Source organism: Anopheles cruzii, chromosome 2, assembly GCF_943734635.1.
Source record: "Anopheles cruzii chromosome 2, idAnoCruzAS_RS32_06, whole genome shotgun sequence".
Lineage (NCBI taxonomy): Eukaryota > Metazoa > Arthropoda > Insecta > Diptera > Culicidae > Anopheles > Anopheles cruzii.
The window spans coordinates 23,418,448-23,441,646 of NC_069144.1; the positions used below are offsets into that span (position 1 = coordinate 23,418,448).

Here is a 23,199-nt window from a genome sequence, read left to right on the forward strand (position 1 = left end):
CATTTGAAAGAAACACATCGTGCCGAAGAGATGCTGTATTTGCGAGGAACTTTAACCGCCTCACGATCGCGCATACTGAGAGCCCCATGTATATCCTGCGTAGGGTAGATCGCAGCCTGGAACTTCCCGAAACTAAATCGGGGGTCGACAGTTTGCGTTTCCATATAAACATCATCCGTTTTTCATTATTCTCATTCAGGTTACTGCTATTCCAGAATTTCAGGATTGATTAGAAACGGCCAGAATCGGCCAACGGAAGAGATGTTGTATTCCATCAGGACAACGAAAGGCCACACACGTCTATAGTGACTCGCCAAAAACTTCGGGAGCTTGGTTGGGAAGTTTTAATGCAACCCACCGTCCGGACCTTGCACCAAGCAATTATCACTTTTTTCACGCATTGCAAAACTTCCTGAATGATAAGAAATTGAAATCAAGAAAAAAATGTGAAAACAGGATTGCTCGAGTGCTTCGCCAATAACGGCCAAGACTTCTAGAAGAGAGGTAGTATAAGCCTAGCTTTGAAAAGACAACACATTTTTCAACAAAACGGTACATATTTTACGTGATTTGGACCATCGGAAGTATCTTAAATAAACTTTTGAATTTCACCCAAAAATAACGAATGACTTTTTCTCCAGCCTTATATTTAACATGCGAACATTGTCTGTTATATTGCAGTCAAAGCTATTCGCACAAGACAACCCTTTATTATCGGCGAACACAATCGAACCTCCTGAATGTGTCGAATAGAAGTAAACTTAAATAACATCAAACGGTTATAAACTTTTTATTATAAAGCACTAGAGCAAAAATAAATTAAATGAAAACAAAGTGTTTTCTATTCAGACACAAAAAGGACTCAGTTTGAAAAATTTATTCCGTTATACTAGCATGATCTGGGTAAAACCGCTTTCCGTTTATATCAATTCGACATGTTAGGCGCAATGTTCGTAGCCTGACGACGACAGCCTCTGATATCGAGCGGCAACGTGCAACGCACAATTTTTGGAGCTTCGGGAAAACTTCAGGTATCTTGAGAAGGTCATCATCCATTAGCTTCAGTCAATGATAATGAAAGATGTTGTGATAAAGAGAACAATAAACAGTTCAAAATAAAGAGTTCGTTGAAATGTCCTTGCTTTTCTAAACATACTCACGACATACTTACATCAGTACTCTCAACAAGTGATAAGCGTTGGACATTATTCAAAGGAATACGAACGAATAAATTTCTCGAAGCTACCGACACATCCCACGGGCCTAGTTGCAGTTCCTTTAGCAGTGGCAGTTGATCGATTCTTGTAAGGCCATCTGTGGTGATCTGTAATACGATTCCAATGTAATTTCCAAGTGGAAAAAGGCTCAATAACTAATCTTACGCCGAAACGAAACCGCAGCTTCAAACACCTAAGATGCTTAAACTTATCGCAGATAAAGAGAAGCAGTGAATCGTCGCTCAATGGACACCCGATTTCCAGGTGCGATAGTTGTGGAGCCACCTTTAACAGATCGTTGAAGAAATTCAAGTCTTTCGGAATGTATCTAAACATAAATACACCATCGTGCAAATGGAGCGATTCAAGGGATGCAATCAATTTGCAGCCATAGAACGTGTCCTTCGGGAACCATCCTTCCAATTTAACAGTCTGAAAGAAAGACACTCGTCGTAATACACAACCCATTTAGCGGCAGAAACCTACTCTCTTCTGACTTACTTGAAGCTTGGTTAGTTCTGCGAGGGATGTCAGTGATTTTTCATCTAACATTTGCGTGTGGATATGCAAGAACGTTAGTTCGGGGCAGCATGACGTGATTATCTGAATTGCACGTTTGGATAGGTGGCATCGAAGAGTCAACCTCCGGAGACTGGTGAGGCTACGAAAAAACTCACAATCCGGTTTCTTCTCGTAGCAATTGTCCAGGATTTCCAACTCATTCAAATCGGCAAAGATTAACTCAAAAAAGCGATCGAAGTAGTCCTTGGTGGCAAAAACCACTCGAACAAATTTTAGTTGACCGCTAAAATGCCGGAAAACGTTCAGCTGGTCTTTTGAGTCACAGTGCATGTCGAGACATTTCAAGTGGAAGGCAATCGTGCGTATACTGAATTCATCAAAAGGTAACTCACTGCTTTCTTTACCGATGCAAAGGTACGTAAGCTTCGACAAGCTAGGAAACGGTTCGTGTCGTTCATTCATTTGCTCAAAGTTGGCATAGGGAGCAATGGTGTGTACCGACAGCTGCTGCAAATTAGAAACTTCAAGCAAGATTAGGCGCAACTGATTCAATGTGACATGAAAAGTTGGGCATATTTTCAGCGAATGTACTGAATTCTTTAATTTCCGCAAAAACTGTATCAAATCATCAAAGACCATTCTTTCACTGCCAGGTGATAGGTTAATGTGACGATAAATTCTCGTTGTTTTAAGCAATATTTTATAATACTGATCGTTGATATCACAGCGCACTGTAATGCACACCTTGTCCATTCTTGGGCCACAAAACACTACTTTACACCATCGTTTACATACGAGCGACATGGTCTTCATCTCGTACACATCGAGATTGTCGAACACGATGCCCAATATCTGTAAAACGCAACACTTATTTAAGCTATCGAACCGAATTTGTTTCAAATTTCAACATTCTCACCTCATCGGGCAGATCCCAGAACTGAGCCTTCGCCGGCACATGTGCTTTGCTGGCCAATTGTTGCATTGTTCCATCGAATTGCGACGGCATTTAACTACACTCATTGACTGAAGACCCTGAAAAACATAAATAATAACGAGAAAATACAGATTATAAATAGCTTTCCACAATTTAAAGAACAGTTCAAACCAACAGTGTATTTTGTCGACGATCAGTGTATTTTTGCATCGCCTGATTAAAGACCGTCATGAATGACAATACAAAAGCCGCATTTTTGACATCTGGACTATGAGCTTGTTCCATCGTGTATGTGACCAAAAATATCTACAATATTTATACACTTGGTGAACAAAGAAATATAAAAGACCGGCTTAAAACCTCTGTAACATGGCTAAATAAATAACAATAGATATATTAATCGATCCTTACTACAGATAACTTCAGAGTTTACGTTTTTAATCTCCGTTGCGTGTTTGCACACGTATAGAGATCCCGAATCGGAGAACCGCCACCAGGCAGATACGTTTTCGAACGAGAAAACAAACTCAAAGCAAGATTGCGAGAAGACATCCGATGTCGCGCCGCAGATGACGTGTGAGGTTCATGGCTGGGCGAATTCGTATTTTCGTTTGCTCGACATTCGCTAGGCATTTGTGTACATGACGTGTTGATTTCTATTCCTTAAATTAGGTGTACAGAATCGCAGACTTAAGCCGTGGTGTTTAGCTATATTATAAGTGAAACGAAGCCACTGAAAGACAAAAATGGCTCTTATGACGATGATAGCCCGGGTCGTCGACGGTCTTCCTTTGGTGGGGACGATGCAGGAAGATGAACAGGTAGCGTATACCGCGGGATTAAGTATAAATTAAGGATTGCAAGACAGTTTCAGTGACCGTTGGACTCTGCTTTTTCTAGTCCGGGAGAAGCGTGCTGGAGTACCAGAACCAAGCCAAGATGCTGTTTCGCAAGCTGAGCCACAATTCGCCTAGCCGGTGTAGCATAGAAACGGGTCCGTACCTATTCCAGTGAGTATTTATCCCGTCCTCTCAGCTCAGTTTCCTTATTTTATCCGTTGGAGGAAGCCAGAGATTTGGTAAACACGTTGTCATAATTTTCTTTTTAGTTACCTAATTGAGAATGATGTGTGTTATTTGGTCATGTGTGATAAGTTATTCTCCAAACGTAATGCATTCAACTACCTAGAAGACATCGCTCAAGAGTTCAACAACAACTACGGTCGCAGGGTAAACTCGGTAACGCGACCATACGCGTTCATCGAGTTCGATATTTACATTCAGAAGGCCAAAAAATCTCTCACCGACCGGAGGAGAAACATCAACACGATCAACACCCAACTGCAGGACGTGCAAAGAATAATGGTGCGTGGACTGCTGGCTGATAGTCACTTGTCTCTACCTGCTGATTCGCTATATTCCTTCTCTGCAGGTTCAAAACATCGACGACGTTCTACAACGAGGCACGGTGCTGTCGGAGTTGGACACGAAAACACAAAATCTGTCAATGCTATCGCAAAAGTATAAGAAGGATGCCACTTACTTGAACCGGAAATCACTCTACGTAAAAGGAGCCGTCGCTAGCATCGTGTTGATTGTGTTTGTTCTTTATTTTTGGGTTATTTAATAAGCTCTTAGATGAAGGAATACCATCACTATACCATTGGCAGTGGATTCAGAACAGGCAAATCGTCAATCTTTGCCACACATTTCGGAACTGTTATGAGTTTGAGTTTATATTCTACTTTTCCTTACAAATCGGCTAACACACAGCAAAAACAGGGAACCACTTTGTCTTAGACTAGGCCCAACGAGAACAAAACAAAATTGCTTTTTTACCTATGTTTTTAGTGTAAGCGTTTTTGATGGAACATTGATTGCAGCACGTATTACCGTACTTCCTTGTTTGACTTTTTACGCAATATATTTGTCTACAACTTGGAATCGTAGCTGTGATTATTATAATCTTAAGACAGTTTTGGCAGACAATACGTAACGATAAATAATCATTCTGTCTGTCGAAAATTTTCCGGTTATATAGTTGGTCTGGCATGGTGACAGAGGACAGCAGTGGGTCCAGTAGTTGCAATCAGTATTTAATAAGCCGGAGTGATTGCAAAATAAAGTAGTTCATCGCTTTATTTCTTCCATATTTCATTTCATCTTAACATCAGCTTCTCCATTATACAATTTGAAATAACCAAAGTGAAAAGGCCTTTTTCGGACAAGCATAGGTCTAGAACACAGTTTCAGCCAATCGTTGCAAACAGTTGCTGCAAACTAATAGAATCAGATTCAGTTTCCAGGCGCAGGAGTTTCTACATCCAGCATTCGAGTACGCTTCGGAGAAACCATTTCAACTTCTTCCTCTGTCAATTCACCATCTTCCGTGTCGGAGGAAGAACAATTTAGCGCACTTTCAGTACTGAAAAGATAGTTTAGCTTCGACGGTTGTCCACTTTGTTCCCGAGTTCTGCTATCGTTTAGTAGCGTGCCTTTGTCTATTCCCATGCGATCTAGTTTGTTCTCGATAATCTCGGTAGAGATGTTCCGCATCGGCTCCGCGTTCGTAGATACGTATGTTTGATTTATATAATTTTGGTACTGTCGCATTTCGCCTTCCACATCGTCGTCGCTGTCGACCACATTGAATTCGTCGAGTCGATCTTTGAACACAACGTAAATAGTAGGATATTCCACGACCGTCTTGCCAGCCAGGCATTCACGAATGGTGCTGTTCACATCCAGTGGGAAAAACCGATTCCTACACTGTTTAATTCCTTCTGCTTTTAAAAGCAATCGGACTCCATTTATGCCGGACGCTTGGTAATAGGTGAGCGTTGCAGACTCAGGAACGTTGGTATCGTTGCCTGCTTGTAAATACTTGCTGACCGCCTCATACAGCTTGCAGTTTTCGCTGACCCGTTCGTCGACGAACATGTGTGCACCGGTTCCGTCCGGGAAGCACCATTCCACGCGCCAGAAGATGACGGAACTGCGAAAGTCCAGTTGACTGGAATTCTTTTGGTGCTTGGTAAAGTTCTGCAGCAAAAACCTCAAGGTGGTACCTCGCTCCTGGGCAGCTTTGCGCAGACGGAACAATGGAGTGGGCAGCAGTTTGTTGTAACGCGTAAAACGTTTGTTGCTGTCCCGCTTTCGATCCTCGACAAAACGCGTACACTCCTCCAAAAAGCAATAATCATTCATCAGTTCCGTCTTTGTCATTTTTATTAACGGAATGTACTTCGTACGGTCCCGTATGCCGTTGCATTTGAGCTCACGCTTGTGAATGTTGAGACACTGCACACCACATGTTCTAACCTCACAGCGGGGACAGGTGTACTTTGCTGGGTGCGCATTGCATGCCTCACAGTTTCCCAACCTGTGGGGATACGCTTATTAGTGTTATTGAAAAACGATGAGTCGAGAAGTAGCAATCACCTTTGATCCGATGACATCGCAATAATCCAACATCTACTTTTTAAGAAACAAAAAACCGCGCACCGGTCAACGATACGTCTCTTGAAAATGTTGCCAAACGGAACGTAAACAAAGCATGGCCCGGCAGAAGTAATGACAGCTATGATATTTGATTCTTTGCTGGCGCTTTAAAAATGCCCAAGGTACTCACAAAACCGTTATTGCCACAGTGGATCACTGATAGCTACCTAAAATTTTCAGCACCTTCAATAAAGTAAAACATCAATCCAAGCAAAATTCAAATATAAACACTACCCGGGTATGGTTTATTGTACAACACTGTCAATATGCTGTATTCTTTGCCGCCAACGAAACAAACACACCGAATGTTGCGATAAAATGATCAATTTTTACAATATTATGTTTTCGATCGATTTATATCTTCTGACTCTTTGCAAACATGAAAACAAATGTTCACCGAAAGTTTGCAAAGCAAAGAGGAAGCCCACCAATAATAACCAAAGCAAAAATTTGAATATCGGCACTGAACCCAGTCAATCTTTTTATTCTGAAAGTTAATAAAGGCTATCAAAGTATCTGAAAAATTAGAGAGTCGAAATCGCGTCTGAAGTGTGTTTGAACAAAAATCGCATGTTTGAACAAAACTAACTTTTTCGTGGCGGAAAAGCTATATCGCAACCATCCATTATGCGGCCAGCAAACCTGCTTAGAAATGCTCGTCATCAGAAGCTTTTCTGAAGAATGCAAAATTTCGACTTCAGATTCGTAGAAAATGAAACGTTTGCCTTTTAATTCCTCTGAAAGGGGATTGTAATATTGTGAAATGTAATTGATGGTTTAAAATTTCCACTCACTGTGGCGAGGTCTAGGACAGGATTCAATACTGACTGTAGCGCTTTTGCGGGGTTCCGTTTCGAGTACAGACAAAGGTCTCTATTGCTTGTGACACAACGAGCGCAGGCGCACCGCAACAATTTACCACGCCTACTTTTCCCTGTGAAAGGGGTGGCTTTGTAAGGATGCATTCGCTTTTTCGGGGAGTACGTTGCCGAGATTACTACCTTTTGTTGCACTATGTAGTGGCGAAGGCAAATTCTATTTTTAATTGCGTTTGATAAAGACGATAACTATTTGCGGACTGAAATGGGCACAAAAAGGTCCGGCCGGCGATAAATTGCGGATGGAAGTAGATCCAGAAGTATAGTCTGACAAGGTTGGCTAAGGCGACTTTAAGCGCCACAACGTTAAGCGTAACAGATTCATTGGTCCGAATAATTTTAACGACCATCTGGTGACTACCCAACAATAAAATCCGTTAAGAGGCTCATTCTCTTACGGCTGATTTGGATTATTCTGACCTGCTGTTTACCATAAAAAAGGAAACTCCTTTTGTCAAAACTGTACCTTAATTGCTCAAGTTATTTGCCTACTTCGTACGATTTCTCCAAACTGATATCGAAATATTTACTGGACAAATATCGAACATGAACAGGATCTTCTTATTTTATGTTTATGCACCAGATTTAGTGTTTTCTTCGAAAGATTCGATGCAATCAAACATGATAAATTTGCATAATTACCTGGCTTATTCCCAAGGAGTGGGCATATCTACAATAATTTGTGCTAAATCTAATCAATTCAATCGCTTCAAGAGCCTAAATCAATTCGATTTATGTCCATTCAATACTGTAAGGTATTCGAGACACGAGTATTCACAATCACAGTTTTTCCAATGCTGCCTTAAGATTATACTTTTCCATTATCCATGTATTTATTACAAGCCTAATTTCGCTGTAAAAATTTAACGCTCGCTCTCCTACAACACTTACAACATCTTTTGCAGTTTGGCAAACGATTGCATGGTACAGTGACAACATTTTGTGAGGCTTTCACTATCTATCTGAAAGCTGTTTGAAAGCAGATTGAGGCCGCTTGTGCCGGCCCAAAGCTGTTCTTGAAGTCTGTAAATCAGTTTTTCATCTCAAATCTGCGTACTTATGTGCATGTGGCGCCAGGTCCCCAAGTCCCCATATTTATCCTTAATTTCCAATTTTTGTTTATCTTACTAGGTTGCTCTCGCCATTTCTACGTCGTCTGCATTAATATTGCTTCATTCTGCTTGGCTCTTTCTCGCATACGTGTTGCCTCCTTGTCGAGCCAATAGGTATGGCTCGTCCTGGCCCAAGGAAGAACGTGTATTTAAATGCAGGATGCTGGAGGCATTGATTGCAGCCTGACCACCCACACCACCCAAAGGGGCGTGTTTTCGGGAGGGTGGTATCAGTGCGGACTATGTACCACGCGCAAAACGGCCGGTGATCGCGGTTCAACATTCACTTAGTAACATAAATGCTTTCGTCGCACACACACGAGACTGGACGAGTTTAGTGTCGAGAATATTTAGGAACGATTAAAGGATTAATGTGAACGTGGGCCCTGTGAACGGAATCCGATATTCCAATTTGACCGCAAATTAAAACAGAAAACTAAACGCAACATGTTCTACTTTGGGCAACATAAGAAATCACACTTACAGTCAAGTGGTGCTATCTGTAGTTTGAATGGCGAGAATAGCAAACACGGAAGTCTGCTTTGCTTCTAGTAACCAACCAGGCTAAGGGCTAAGATATTGTGTTAAACATGGATTCCAGCAAATCGTTTCTCATACGGGACATACTGGGCGACTTGATCAACGGCCGCGATACTGGTAAAGTTATCACGAGTTCAAAATAATTCGTTCTTTGAAGGTGTATCACCGCAAAGGAATTTGAGTGCGAGTGTTGAAATAGTGTTTGTTGAAAGTTTTGAAGAAAAAATTGAAAACAACTAAAACTAAACTATATTTGCGAGTATTATAAATGAATAATTGGTGAAAAAAGAAAAATTGTGTCCTTTCGGTCTAGCATTTGGCCTTGTGTCTAGCAATTGTCTAGTTTTTGTTCTTATAATTTGTCATTTTGATTCAATAGGGCTCTAATAGGGCTTAAACAGGAGCATCATCAGCTTCTTCCATTAGGGGATGGGAAGTGTCTTCAATTGTGATCCGAATGGTCAATACCTGTGCCGAAGCATGTTCCCTTTGTCTAAGGGAATGCAATTCAATCCGTAATTCAAAACAGGTGGCACACATTTGGGCTGAGCTAACGCTCATGCAGAATACATTATCGATCCAATTAAACATGGTTGTCCGATTTGGATTGTCACATTTTCTTTATTAGTTGATTAATGTTATTAGGCCAAGTATTGATTGATGAATTGTGACATCGTGCGTGTGACAATTGAGCATGTCGAAACTGTGGTATTTTTATTGCGCCATTCGGGTTTATTTTCAACAGCACAGTTCGAAAGGGTTTGTATCCGAAGAAGTCAGTAGCCATTTGTCGTGGAAATAAAACATAAAGCGTTGTACAATTAACGATCGTGGTGCGTTGTTTTTGTGACGATACTGAGCCCTGTTATGAAATATTACGTCAGTCCAAGGTACTGTTTCTGAAATAGCAGAGAAAACAACTAATTGGTTTCTTAGTTTTCTTATGCTTATTCTGCACAAGGTCAGTGATTTTTTTTTTGATAATTTTGTTAATGTATCATAATTTTCAAAAAATTAACTTAATAAAACATAACACTTGACTTTCTTTGACTTTCACCTTCCTCTAAAGTCCTTTAGACGCGCCCTTCTACAATCCCTTTACCCCGTCTAGGTGTTGTTAATTCTGCCTCACACGGGTTTCGCTCGACATTGTTGTCCGTTTTGCTCTCCCTTCCTCTCAACTGTTTCCACTCTACTCCTTAGTTTTTAAGCAATTCCTGTATAGCTTTAAGCAACCAGGTTTAATAAATATTAAATATTAAATATTAAATATTAAATAACATTTTTTATCATTTTTTTTTTTTTTAGGCTCACTCAAGATAATAAACAGTATTTCTAAAACATTCCTACACCTACACGTCTATTTCAATATAAATCAGTAATTGAAGCGCCTACCATATCAAAATGCCGCCAGCATAGTAAAATGAAATTATATTTTTCTGGCACTACATAATTCAAAGTATAACAAACAGTTTGACATATATTTAAAAAGGTTTGTTGTTTTCAAAAGTAAATTATTTATTTATTTGAAACCCTCATTTTAGCTACCTGCTGGTTTATCATTTATCAACCTTTGCTGTCATTAACGGAGCATTATATTTTGGAAAAACGATTATTTACTAGGTCGATTGTGTTGATATCCGGTAAATGATTTCAGGTCGAAGAAAAAAATATTTCGGTTTGCAACCCATCTTTGAAAGGGTTAGACCATGCCAACATTTGTGCCTCAAAATGACGTTTTGCGGGGATTATTATTTTTCAGCCCCTGTTGAAGAAAACTGCTTCGGAATCGCACCAAATGCTTGTCGGGACTTGTGTTTGGAAGATCGCAGTGCTTTAAGTGGTTTAAAAAACTTCAAAATGGCGATTTTGACTTAACAAAACAAAGCGTCAAAGGACTCCAAAAAACGGACTTTCTGATGGGACAGAAAGGTGTGGTGTTTCACAAGCTCCTAAAACCTGATGGAAACGTTAATTCCGATCGCTACTGACAACAAATGATCAATTTGAACCATGCATTGATCGAAAAACGACCAAAATGCAATTCTAGTGGGTTGCAATGGGGGCGCCTGGTGGCCCGTGGAATCAAGCACCATGCGCCCCAAAAAACAAAACTGTTTCAGGATACTATCAAATCACTTGGATGGGAATTGCTATCCCTCCCCGCGTTACTCACCAGACATGGTTCTTTCCGAATATCATTCATTTTCATCGATGGGACACGTATTGGCTGAGCAGCTCTTCGTTTTCTACGAGGAAGTCGAAATGGGAAGACTAATTAGTTTACTTAAAAAGTCGAAGAATTCTTTCCTCTGGGAATCCATGATTTAGCAGAGAGATAGGAGAAATGTATAGCTAGCAATGGCACATACTTTGAACAATGTAGAAAATCGCATTCAAATTTTATAAACATTTTTGTGTGTCAAACCAATTCCGAATCTCGACGCATCGACCTAGAATTAAGAATAGAAGAATTACACAATGATGTAACAGTTGGACGGTGGTTTGCGTTATCTTTGAAAAGTATTATAATCATTCTATACTAACTAAACTATACTAAATATGGCTCAACAATGATTTTTTAATCAATGAAAGAAAATTTGGAATCAGAAAAAAAAATCTTACAAACAATAGTTGTTCAACTTTTTAACAATTAGTAAATAACTAATCAAACAATTGTAGTTTGAATTTTTATTTCTTGCTTAACGCTTTGTTTCTTGTTTAAATTAAATTAGGTTCTTATGTTCTTATGGCTTCTTATGGCTTCTTATAAACATGCTAGAACATGCTTATCCATGCCATAAGAACTTATTTTTCTAGCACTCTGAGCCTTTTCTTCGTTTTCATCTCATAATATCATTAATAACATTTTTATCTATGCTGTCTTTCTTTAAAAAATCCGTCCCGTTTCTCTCTGAAACATGTTTGAACATAAACATGAAAACATTTTATAAACATTCAATACACATAAGGATACCTGTGCACATTCGTGCACTCTTTGAGTCCTGCATTATGTTCACTCTAAAATTCAAAATAATGAAGATGATTTCGAGAGTATCACGCTACCGTACACTTTTGTTAACATCGCCCGTCGGAACTTTTAAGTCTGATGGCAGACACCTTTCACCACCTGCTAAGGCCAAGCGGGATGCAAACTCACGCTTAGCCGTGTGCTCCTTAGTTTTTAAGTACGCGTGTGCTGTATGGTTAGGTCGGACAAAAAAGCACACACTTTCAAATTACAGGCAGTGCCGAGTGCCGAGGGCCTTTTCCCGGTTGTGATGTTAAAAAGTTGATGATTAAAATTATAAAAAAACATCTTAAAGTCTGATTAAAACATCTTGGCAGTTTTCAGCGTCACACAGAAAGCAACGAGAGTTGCATTGGGCTCCTGCTCTCTGCTGGCGCGGGTTTTAATGGGGATTCATTTACGCCAAAGCGCACCACGGATGGGTTCAGAATGTTGGGACTCATAGTTTCACTGGCACCATCCAGCGGAGCAAGGACTCTCCGCGAGGCTAAGTGGTGCTCCGTGACTGTATATAAATTAACAGTTTTTTGTTCCACCGTCAGACTGAATGGGGTATATAAGTTTAAATAACTCACTCAGGACATACAATTTAACACGTATTGCCGATAAAGCGTACTATATCGAATATAATGAGGTGAACATGGCCTCGTCCTGCACCATTTGAAACGGATATATTTTTTTTCTTCACTTTCGCAAGGAACCCACCGCCATGGGGTGTCTCATTAGCGGTGAAGAAGTAGGCATCCCTTCCCCCGAATGGCGTACAGTTGTGTTGGAAGATCTGTTCAAGTACAATCGAGAAAAAAACATAATGGACGGGTTTATTGAGGTCCTTCCATTCGTGACTTTCGTGAATCGTAAAGACTATCCCTGACACTTGTCCTTGCACACAAGCACACACATGGACCTGTTTAGTGTCTGTTCTTTCCACTCGCCCCGTTAATAAGACTAGCCCATTGTTCTGTTCCCAGCAGCACCGCGAAGGAGCGTGTTGGTACTTCAGATTCTGGGGACGACTGAGGGATTCGACAAATCAGGTATTCCTTCCGTGACTTCCGTTATCCGACGATTATCGTATCAACAACCGATTTTGCCAATTTCCGATCCGATCGGAAGTGCTACTTTTAGTGGTAACCTCCCGCAAGTGGATCCGAACCGTATGCAGACAAGAGCGAACTACAAGCTGCGTACAGGATATAACACGTAGGCGAATAGACTGGCAAACAAAAAGGGTCCAGAGATATGTAGAACCATAGAATGGGAAAGAGATAAAGTCCTTCTGTGGGTGGGTGCGTGTGTGTGGGACACAAATTGGTTCGTGCCACGTGCTCCTCTTCCATGGCGCGCAATAGTAACGAACATCTTCGGGGCTCTTAGAAGCAGTGATTCGAGCACTCCGGAGAGTTAGATGATCCGCGAATCGTTAAAGAATGCCGCTGCCGTGCCGTGTACTCCAAAAGTGCAGCTCGTTATTGAAGGGCAATTAATGCTATTCCGAAATCTTTGATATAGAACCGCCCGAGTTTTCATTGGAGGCCGCCTTGAAAAAGAGTTAATGAATATTTAGATTTAAACATTCAGCTTCAGGAGCTTGTGCATCGAATTCCATGGTGTTTATCAACCAACGTTTCCTAAACTATCAGAAACCAAATCAAATTGAATTAAAATGCGAAAAATTCAGATCACTTTACATACACAGTTTTGATAAAAATATAAATTTAGACTGAAAATCCAACGGCGCCTAAATGTAGGCAATATGCGCTTAATATACTGTTTTAAATGAACTGAAACACAAGTTATCTTTTAACTCGTACATTGTCCCATTGATTTGTCCTTTTTGAAATAGCAGTTGTTCACACGTCAAGCCTCGTGCTTTGATTGTAAATTATTCGAAAGCCTTTTTTCCGCTAGCAGTAATAAAAATAAAAGCTCGTCTGAGGTCACAAAAGAGAACTGAATAAACTCCTACACAAAATATGTCTTTTCCATAGACCGTCGGGCAACTTGTTGAAGTCTTGTTTTCTTTTACAGACCCCACGATTCGCCTTATTACGTCCGAATCGGAGGATGAAGAAAACAGTGACATCGATATCGAAGATCGATCCTCGCCGGACTCGAGCGTAATGAGAGCGTACCAACCTTTCATGGACGACCCCGGCATCGATGTTCCGCCCGAAACGTTGCACGAATCAATCCGACAGGTGTGCAGCGCGAGTAATTTATTAGGTCCCGCCACTTCAAACCTCCACACAGGATTAATCATCAAAAACGGTCGCAAACCCAGGCGCCGCCGGACGGCCTTCACACATGCCCAGCTGGCGTATTTGGAGCGGAAATTTAGGTAAAGTAGAATTTCACTATGATTCCGATTGGTTTATATGTATGCGTACACACAAATCAAATTACCATCATACCAGCTTACCATTATTTATTGCTTTTTATTGACTAAGCAATTGATTCTCATCAGTCGCTCCAAGGAGGAATACTTTAAGAAAAAAAAAACCGAAAAACATATGCGAAAAGAAAACATATTTTCGGTGGCTTCATCCGATGTGGGCAATCCCAAGTTGCTGAACATTTTTTCGTCTTTTGACGCGTTTACGGATAATAAAGCTATCTTTGAAGACACGATTAGTTAACGTGCGAAATGGTGCATATTTGAATCGCACAATGGAAATGGACCGGAAATAGGATAACTATACCTATGCTAAATAAAAGTATCAAACTTCAGACAAAAATAACGAAAGAATAATCGATTGTTTCGAATTCAAACGCTATGCTATAGTTCTATTATTGGGTTTTTTATCTGTTTCAACTTCGGCGTCTAGTTCTTCCAGTCAACTTCTACACACCGATTTTGACTTTGATGTTCTTTTGATGTTCATTCTCAAACTAATGTAGTACTTCCGGTACTAATAACAATTCAAAATGGTTTAAAAATTCTAAAAACATATTTGGATGTTGCAAGTAAATGACCGGTAATCTATCTACCTAAAGCAGTAATCTGCCTACCTAACTACCCAATAATATCCAACCCTATTTTGTAAAAAGAAAACCCCAGTTTCCCTTTAAGGATAATGTCTTGTTATTTTTAAATGATATTTGACATCGAAAGTCATTTTAATAGACCTAGATTCCAGGAAAACGCTGCTAAAGCGGGAGTTCTAATTGGGGGCACCGATTCAATAAGACCTTCCACATTCACTCGAATAATATGCTGAAATTATGATGAAACGTGGCAAGCATTCTCAGAACGAATGATTCATGCAAAATGATGTTTATGCATGCACAGGTTTCTCGTCTCATTTTTCAACCTTACCTAGGGGTTTGGGACGAATTTGGAATTATTGTTTTGTACGTTACCGCCTGAAAATGGCATCCCCAAAGCGACATTTAACTGGCGGATTCAAGTGTTTACGATCAGCAACGTATTATCATAATCACTGCGTCTTTTAACCACGCACATACTGCAGGAAACAGGAACCATTATCAAATTGTTAAACAGCAACTCTTTTCGGCAATCCCATCCCCACAGGTGTCAGAAGTATTTGTCGGTGGCAGACCGTAGCGATGTGGCCGATGCGTTGAATCTGTCCGAAACACAGGTAAAAACATGGTATCAGAATCGTCGGTAAGTCGGTATCGCCACGAGTAACTGTAAGCAGCTTCGCTAACCGAAGCTAGACAGCCCTACTATTCCGCTGAATTGTCCCAATCCCAACACAGGACCAAATGGAAGCGCCAAAATCAGCTCCGCCTCGAGCAGCTCCGGCACCAGGCGTCGCTGGAAAAGGACATCATCAATGCCGCGACCGGTGCCGGCATCCAGACCCACCAGCACCAGCAACAGTCCGACGCTGGCGTGGGGAGCGCCACGCTGCAGTGCTGCCCGCCCCAGTCGGCCCTGTCCGTCTCGTCGGCGTTCGTCGCCTCAAATCCGTGCAACTTCCTGACGTCCGCGGCCGCAGCAGCGGCCATCTTTCGCAACGTGAGCTACGCCCACGGCTGTCCCATGTAGTCTCGGTGGCCACATGCCGCCATCGATCGCAACGGCCGCGAGACAAACGCCGTGTATACATTGTAAATTTGTAAATGGTAGTGTTGATTACAGACTCTTAGTGACAAATAAATCATCGCCATCAATTACCGAACACGCACGTCGATGAATAGGACGGCCCGACGGCTTTTCCGGATTCGCCCTGATTTGACGATAAACGCCCGCCGGGCCCATCGCCGACGATGTGCCCCCACAAAAATAACAACAAATTATCTAATTAGCCTCCCGCCGAGAGAGATAGCGAGAGAGTAACCCACACAATGGCCACAATCTCTCATAACGCGCTTGACTTTCGTCCTCGAGTCGGGTCCCCTATCATGTTCGCCGTGACAGCATCACGGATCAATCAGTGCGCTAAGTGTTTGTGGCCGATCCGAATGTGACTTCCTTTTTTAAGGACTCTACCGCCCCGCGTACAGCATGCAACGGCACACCCTCCTTCGCATAAGCACGCTAATGAACAATCAGCCGAGCGGTGGCCGTGGGCAAACAGCTATTCTTTAAGTTTGCGGCCAGGGTGGGAGTGGGTACCTCTTTCCGGGGTCTGGCTCCTCAACCACCAAATTACCCTTGATTACATGCCGCCGGGCGTGTAATCCCCGCTTACGTTTGTTCTGCTACCGGGTCGGTGTGCGGTGTGCAAATTGTGTATATGTTGATTGTCAATTTCCGTCAAATAGGGAATTGAAACACTTTTAACTTGGCTGATCAACGATTTTGACACCGCACTGCGGCGTGGCGGACTGGGTAATCTTCCGTGCAGTGCTTGACCTGCCCCGCTCCGGTGATATCAGCGAACCACCATCGGTGGGCTGGCGTATACTTTCCGTTAAAGATTCACCTCCGTTATCAGACTTCACAGGAATCTAGAGAATCGTTTTCTGTGATTGATTTCAAGCGTTGCTAGCTCGGTAAAGGAAGTATGATAAACTGGAAGAAAGGCCTGAAAGGATTAGATGCACATCGCGCACTGTGGAATCAAGGTACAAATGGTTGAAAACAATTACTTGTCTATAATACTGGGTCTTTCAGTTGCTATTGAGTAGGTCCAAATGAGTTGATCGCATGCTGGTCAACGATGTAAAATTCGTGCCATCGATACAAATCAGAGATGACAGAGATTTCAAAAAAGTAACTCTGATCAACGGAGTATTGCTTCTTCACGAAACTGAGCTACTTCATTGCGATTTGTCGGAGGTTTTACCTTCGTTTCTAGCGACGACTATTCGACAGACTCACTAGATGTCACTAAAATCATATACGTGGTGAGTTCAAAAAGTTCTGACAATTTTGTCAGAATTATCAAACCTTTCTGAACACACCACGTACGTCGTTACTAAAAGGAGATGGATTGGAATAAAAGCTATGCACCACAACATCTTTACGCTTTTCAATGGTACACAAAACATTAACCCAACGAACTTCGATTACGTAGAAAAGAAGAAAGTCTTGCTAGAGTAAGTTTTTATTGAAAACAAATTCGATCAATATATCTTCCGTGAATCAATCATTATGTCCATATCGTTAATGAAGGATTTGGCAAATGTGCTTCGAGTCAGTAGTCAATCGGTTTACTTACATTCGCTACCAACTTTTCGTTCGTTTCGTCATAGTTTTAAGGCAAAGTACATGTTTCGAATGTGAGTAAAACAGAGAATTTAGTTTAAAATACATTTAGGATGTACGCATTTGATTCGGTTCGAATTCAAGCAATCTAGTGTTTGATTTTTACGTTTCTTTTCGTTTAATTCACCCTCTCGTAACCGGAGCATCCGGCCTAATTTTCTCGTCTGTTTTTTCGATTGGACAAACGTGTACCCTGTACACTGTTACGAACTTTCTCCGTACGTAAAGGGATTTATTAACTCTTTGTCCCTGTGTTGCTTCTATTTACAAACGATTATCTAACCTTATGTAACAATTTTTTTTATTCCTTTTCTGGTGGCTGCTCTACTAATTGTTAGGAAGATTGATCTAAAATGCTGAATTTGAATTTGTGTGACTTTTCCATTCCCGCCGCTATCAAGCGACGGGACAACAATGGAATGCTTTGCTTCTGGATTCGAGATAACGGTGTTGAAATATTGAATTCAATTAGGTAACTGCGTCGATCACTGGCGGCGACTCTACGCTACATTCTCTGCCTGTCTTTTTTTATTTTTCTTCTATGTCATTTTACTTTTCGAATGAAAATGCTATTGAACGATGTTTTTAAAAAAATGGACTTTCTTACTATACTGCCCTGCGTTTGCGCTTGAGGCATCACCCCGTTCGCTTCTCCTTTAGTGTATTTGAGTTAGTTATTTTCATAGCTCAAAAGACTATTTTGATAGTATTATTTCAATCGATGGCTGTTTTCCTCTCTCTTCAAATTTTCTTTAATAAAGCTTTTAATTGGCGTTGTAGTTGACTTTCCTTTGTTGTATACTTATTGCGGTTAGTAGTTTTATAATACTATTTGTTTGCTTCTTTCTTTTGAATTAAAACGCGAGTGGTACGCGAGCCGGCTACGGCTAGCTTCTACTATTTCTGTTTAGTTTTTTCTTGTCTTGTTTGGCGAATGCGGTGAAAGCTTTTCCGATTACAAGCACATTTTGCGTTTTTCCGCGAGAAAACCTCTGGGAAATCCATTTAAAAAAAAGTTTCAAAACTTCAAAACGAATTCTCTAAAATCGGTTTTATTGTACAGCAATGTGCGGTTTTGCACTGCATATTTCTTATACGTTTACTTTACCTATTTTGTGAGCCAATTGGATAAACATAATTTAATAGTAGTAAATAGTAAATCTAGTGCATAGTGGCGCAGTAAGCCCTTATGCACAGTTCCAACATGTAAAGAAACAGAATGAACGGCATCGGTTTGGGGACTGTAAAGTTTCCTATGATAAGAAATCGATCACAAGCGATCCGGACGGGTACTTTCGGTAGAGTACTAAGTATATCACGGAAACAAGAAGCAGCATTCGGCTGCTGCTATATCAAAGTAATTATTTCAGTAGATCCATCTTCAGGTGGCGGCCGCCCTGTGTGAGTGATTATAAAATACAGTATAGAAAAAATCTCATTCTGCTTTGATAAAACCTGAATAACAAAATAGTGATATAGCCTAGGGTCACAACATAATGTTTAGCACAATCGTTCTCCTGTGTTAGTTGTCCAAGTGCTGTTACGATATTGTTGAGTGAGAGTGAGAGAGAGAGAGGGAGGCAATTTCCGGACTGTTGTCGACGGAGCATCCCGAAACTGTCACCTCCGACGGATACAATACTTTTCTGTTTTCGTGGTTCCGGATATCGCAATAACCGTCTTGGCGTGGCGAGTTGCCCCACCATCATTTACTTCTACAAAACCATAGCGTAAATCGATGCAAAGTGAGGTGAAATAAGTTTTGATTACCTAGTCATAGGGCTTAGAGCTATCCACTTTCTTCTCATTTGAGTCCATTAATCACTAAGACTTTGTGAACTCTCTGGTTGAACTCAGTAACACGGTAATTATGTCCTAATCTAAAGTCGTCAGAGTTAAAAGAGAGCCAAATAGCAAAAGCTTACACTATCAACTGCTTGTTTACTGGTTCGTATGCATGAGGACGTGCTTGTGTGTGTATGGTGTCTAATCACAGATCACTACCGCCAATTTATGAAGAAACTTCATGAAAGCTGGCTCGGCGTCGTCGACTCAACTGCTTCCAAAACCTCCGATCAAGTGGTTTATCCTAAGACAGTTGAACAAAAAAGAGAGTTTACTCTACTCTTTTAATTTATTACTAATCAGTGGCAATTGAAATTACTTACACTTTCCTTTCGTGTCGAGCTCTGGCGGGTTGAATCCGACGTGCAGGTGGAACCGTCGTGCGATGTGCTATCTTTTGTACTTAAAAGACGTACCAACTGATTTTCCGAATTTCGCCGTGATAAGAAATGGAACCTGCACCGTATTGGAAAAATCAGTTTCTATCATCCGTTCGGGGCAGGTTTCTTCAAGATGACATTCGCCAGATACTCACAATCTGCTCGAATGTTTCGATTTGCTGTTGAAACTAGCTGTATGTTTCAGATGGGTTGAACTGGTTGGGTTCAGCTGGGTCATGCAGTAGATTTTCTCCCGCCTTGCTAAACGTTCCAGGTCCGACAGAGTCTTTTCGTCTGCAACAATATACAAACGTATGGCAGCGTAGGTGAGGTTGCATTGTTTGATTTGTTGAGTTGTACTAAAGATGGCCAACTTTGAAACAGACGATGCCAGATACCAGACTTATAATCGACTAGATACGCAAAACCAAAGCTACGAAATAGCATACAGTACATCCATGAAGAGAGTTAAGCCAATCGTGGCAAGTGAAAACACAACGATGGACTTTTGTAAACAAAACAAACGATGTGTTGCAAATATGTCATCTCAGAATGTGTATAATAAAAACTTGCAAACAAAAATATTAGCAAAATACGTAAAACAAGAGATAACACCATCTGCACCTTGCTCTGGCCTACGTTCTGGCGTTTAGCAGCAATGCGTGCTAACGCTTTGCTTGTTCTCGACGCTAAGTTCTCGTCTTGCAGGAGTGTTGAAGTCCTTTTCCCAAATACGCCCTAATGTATGCAAACCGGAGTACAGGATGTCATTGCTCTAGCTCAAATGTTCTCCCGGTACTTTTTTGTTTCGTGTTGAAGAAACATTGTTTCATCCGACATACGCCAGCAATAAGATGCAAAAAGATGCCATCCAGTCGGAGGTATTTATGCAACCAAAGCAAAGCAGCGGTAGGCAATAAAAGAAGCCGCGATTCTGGCGCTAATGCCCCACACTCACCTCGATCCACATACCCAAAACTGTTCCAGGTAGCTTGAGCGATAGCTTTTCGCCGATTCGGTGTAGGAGTATCCATCTTTGAATTGTTTTGTTGATATGATGAGCTCGTTTCGTTTCTCAGGGTGGGCAGGGGCGAGTCGGTTATCGCCGACGTGTGCGGCTGCTCCGTTCTGGGTTCGGTCAGTTTGGGCGAGGCGTTCGCCACCACCTGGATATTGCTGCTGAAGCTGCTCACATGAGTCACGATACGATTCATGATAATCTCCTTCCCGCTCGCCGGACGGTATGTGGAGAGGTCGCGCCCGAGAAGTGCCATCAGGTCCGGCCCAGGTGCACTGTAGGTGCGCAGGTCGTCGTCGCCGAGAATGTCGTGACTGAGCGCCAGACGCATCTCTTGCCTCGGACTGAGCCCGATCAGCAAGTCGGTCCTGTCCGTGGATCTTTCGGTACCGTTTGCACAGCGCGTCCTGCTCGGCAGCTGTACAGACGCATAGCATCTGTCAGCAGCACTCCCATAGTTTTCGTCGGGAGTGGTAGTCTTTATCGCTTCGCTCGGTTCGACTTGCGGCGTCGACGACGGAGTCGTACTTACCGACCCGGATCCAGTGGAACCTCTTAAATCCGCATAAGCCGGACGATTTCTTTCCGTAGCTTGCCCCTGCCAATTTATCGGAAGTAAATTATCCGCTAATTATAAGATATCTAATTAACCGAACGAGCGACCGAGCAAAACGTACAACGAACAGAACGGGTGTGCGACTAGTGTTGGCTACAGAACACGATCATTCACCAATTCCGTGGGTTCATCCAACAATTCATTCAATCATTTTAAGTAGTCTTTTTTCCTTTCTTCTTTTTCTAGTAGTTTTACTACGATTTTCTTATTCCGAAGCATGCACAGAAATGTGAGAAAGGCTACCAAATGAAACAAAAAAAGTTAAATCAAAGGTAGTGTGGTTCAGATAATCGATTAATTCAAATAAATAAATTAGCTAACGTGCTGTAATACATCGATTACGAATCGCTACGCCATAAAACATAACTAAACGAGCAAGTACTATGAAACAACCAGAAGCAAGAAGGTAAGAAGGCAATCAGAATAAACGCAAAGTCTATCAAACAAACTACAAGAACTAATGACTAATTTCTAATTATCGATAACAATGTAAGTTAACAGCATAGTACCTAGTTCACCGTCCATGTCCTACCTGATTATCTCTACCACTCAGCGGTTTGCTGTCGTCATCCGACTCATAACTCTCCGTTTCCTCCTCGAACAGTGGTTCTAGCTTTCGCCTGCGTATCGTTAACAAAGTTAATCACACGAGACACAAAGCCGATCCACAGGCCCACAATCAGGCAAAGTATGAAATTGAATAGTTCGTTAAGCACAGGAACAGTCAGAAAAGTGTGTCATTCTCACATAACCGGTTGTAAGGAAGAATTTAGCAAGTAATTAGATAGATTAGACGGCGGATATGTGGACCTACTCGAAATATTCCCACAAAATATCTGAGATGTGCGATTCGTAGAGCATATGCATACCATATATATAATTGTTAGAGATCTCCACCATGTTTCCAAGTTCAGGTCAATCTAACTGCATCTGAGCTGCTCTTAGAAATTGCAAAGTAAACGACCAACATTAGACCCGGTTATGAAACGATTAAAACCTCTGGCGTATACTTGCTATAAAACGCTCTAATCACTATAATTAATTAACTAATTGGGCACTAAACAAGTTCTAGAAACGCGCGTTGCGGTTCATAATCTAATTTCTAGCTCCGCATTGGAACCTCTATGAATCTGACTAGTTAGACGAGTTATTTAACACTCTTTCAACCATGGCTATCACTAATGAATGGAAGTAACACCCCAGTTTTAACTTAGCTATTTCTAGACGGTGGTTTGCTACATAGAATAGGCTAGATTGTGTACCTTGGTAGTAATCCCCGAACTGCGCTGGCGGTCATAGGCGGTGCCATCAGCAGTTCATCCATCATCAGCTCGGTGTCGTCGTCGCACGTGTACGAGGAAGATGATTTGGTTGGGGACTGTCGAGAAATTCCAGAGAGAGTCGCAAAAACATCAAACTCCATCGTAATGAAGCACAGCAACTACTTAAAGTAACACCAAAGCCCTAGAGCTCGATCTACAATTCTTAATTCAAAGGCCACGACTAAAGTGCCAAACCTACCGAGTGTGTTGGTTCGATGCTGCCGAAGAGTTGCAGATCGTCATTCTCGCCACCGCTCGTCGGGGTGCCCCAGACTTCCTCGCCGGAGGTTGCCGACGTTTCAGCTTCGATCATTTCCTCCTCATCGCCTCCGCCGCCGGATCCGATTGTCTTGTCCCTCGAGTGTCCCTCCGCTCCACTTTTATTGACATCCCCATCATCCGCGTTGCTGGTGCCGCGCGCAGTAGCATGTCCCAGGTAGCGATCGATGAATGCGCGCGATTCTTCGATAAAGTTGCCCGCCCTGGTGGTCCAGTTGAAGATCGTTTGTGCGTTGCTGTCGTACACTTCCTTGGTAACTATTTTGATATCTTACGAAATAGTAACGGACAAAAAAAGCCAAAACCAAGTTCAAACTGCTTT

At 41.7% G+C, this 23,199-nt stretch overlaps 5 protein-coding genes across 6 annotated transcripts in view; 2 read left to right on the forward strand and 3 right to left on the reverse strand.

Annotated features, from left to right (window-relative positions):
- Positions 1-876: 876 nt before the first annotated feature.
- Positions 877-2,878, reverse strand: LOC128278697 (uncharacterized). Its single transcript, XM_053017428.1, has 6 exons — positions 2,849-2,878; positions 2,656-2,771; positions 1,719-2,591; positions 1,383-1,649; positions 1,172-1,324; positions 877-1,059 (listed from the first exon to the last, which is right to left on the reverse strand). Exons 2-6 carry the CDS (start codon positions 2,743-2,745, stop codon positions 877-879), a joined length of 1,566 nt encoding a protein of 521 aa, XP_052873388.1. The 5' UTR covers positions 2,746-2,771; positions 2,849-2,878.
- A 441-nt stretch (positions 2,879-3,319) lies between these two features.
- Positions 3,320-4,740, forward strand: LOC128277435 (vesicle-trafficking protein SEC22b). 2 transcript variants are annotated; one of them, XM_053015890.1, is made up of 4 exons: positions 3,320-3,497; positions 3,574-3,683; positions 3,782-4,037; positions 4,105-4,740. In XM_053015890.1, exons 1-4 carry the CDS (start codon positions 3,420-3,422, stop codon positions 4,297-4,299), a joined length of 639 nt encoding a protein of 212 aa, XP_052871850.1. In that variant the 5' UTR covers positions 3,320-3,419; the 3' UTR covers positions 4,300-4,740. The 2 variants fall into 2 exon arrangements, with proteins under 2 accessions (XP_052871850.1, XP_052871849.1); XM_053015889.1 differs by having other exon boundaries at positions 3,320-3,494.
- Positions 4,741-4,852: 112 nt separating this feature from the next.
- LOC128277434 (box C/D snoRNA protein 1) lies at positions 4,853-6,228 on the reverse strand. The gene is made up of 2 exons (XM_053015887.1): positions 6,114-6,228; positions 4,853-6,054 (listed from the first exon to the last, which is right to left on the reverse strand). Exons 1-2 carry the CDS (start codon positions 6,128-6,130, stop codon positions 4,968-4,970), a joined length of 1,104 nt encoding a protein of 367 aa, XP_052871847.1. The 5' UTR covers positions 6,131-6,228; the 3' UTR covers positions 4,853-4,967.
- Positions 6,229-8,753: 2,525 nt separating this feature from the next.
- LOC128268191 (barH-like 2 homeobox protein) lies at positions 8,754-15,752 on the forward strand. Its single transcript, XM_053005225.1, has 4 exons — positions 8,754-8,820; positions 13,766-14,075; positions 15,270-15,365; positions 15,461-15,752. Exons 1-4 carry the CDS (start codon positions 8,754-8,756, stop codon positions 15,750-15,752), a joined length of 765 nt encoding a protein of 254 aa, XP_052861185.1.
- Positions 15,753-19,428: 3,676 nt separating this feature from the next.
- Positions 19,429-23,199, reverse strand: part of LOC128278698 (uncharacterized) — a 28,683-nt gene continuing 24,912 nt past the window's right edge. Inside the window, exons 15-21 of the mRNA XM_053017429.1 lie at positions 22,798-23,147; positions 22,539-22,654; positions 21,809-21,896; positions 20,601-21,258; positions 19,798-19,936; positions 19,586-19,718; positions 19,429-19,506 (exon numbers count right to left, since the gene is read on the reverse strand). Coding sequence (XP_052873389.1) covers positions 19,429-19,506; positions 19,586-19,718; positions 19,798-19,936; positions 20,601-21,258; positions 21,809-21,896; positions 22,539-22,654; positions 22,798-23,147 — 1,562 coding nt within the window. The remainder of the gene's footprint in view (positions 19,507-19,585; positions 19,719-19,797; positions 19,937-20,600; positions 21,259-21,808; positions 21,897-22,538; positions 22,655-22,797; positions 23,148-23,199) is intronic.

Excerpts from the sequence above, each read along its gene's own strand:
- LOC128278697 (XM_053017428.1), bottom strand. The coding sequence starts at position 2,745 with ATGCCGTCGCAATTCGATGGAACAATGCAACAATTGGCCAGCAAAGCA. Across the intron at positions 2,592-2,655 it reads TCTGGGATCTGCCCGATGAG|ATATTGGGCATCGTGTTCGA; the intron begins GTGAGAATGTTG and ends TGCGTTTTACAG. Across the intron at positions 1,325-1,382 it reads AGCTGCGGTTTCGTTTCGGC|ATCACCACAGATGGCCTTAC; the intron begins GTAAGATTAGTT and ends ATCGTATTACAG.
- LOC128277435 (XM_053015890.1), top strand. The coding sequence starts at position 3,420 with ATGGCTCTTATGACGATGATAGCCCGGGTCGTCGACGGTCTTCCTTTG. Across the intron at positions 3,684-3,781 it reads ACGGGTCCGTACCTATTCCA|TTACCTAATTGAGAATGATG; the intron begins GTGAGTATTTAT and ends TTTTCTTTTTAG. Across the intron at positions 4,038-4,104 it reads AGGACGTGCAAAGAATAATG|GTTCAAAACATCGACGACGT; the intron begins GTGCGTGGACTG and ends CCTTCTCTGCAG.
- LOC128268191 (XM_053005225.1), top strand. The coding sequence starts at position 8,754 with ATGGATTCCAGCAAATCGTTTCTCATACGGGACATACTGGGCGACTTG. Across the intron at positions 14,076-15,269 it reads TATTTGGAGCGGAAATTTAG|GTGTCAGAAGTATTTGTCGG; the intron begins GTAAAGTAGAAT and ends CCATCCCCACAG. Across the intron at positions 15,366-15,460 it reads ACATGGTATCAGAATCGTCG|GACCAAATGGAAGCGCCAAA; the intron begins GTAAGTCGGTAT and ends ATCCCAACACAG.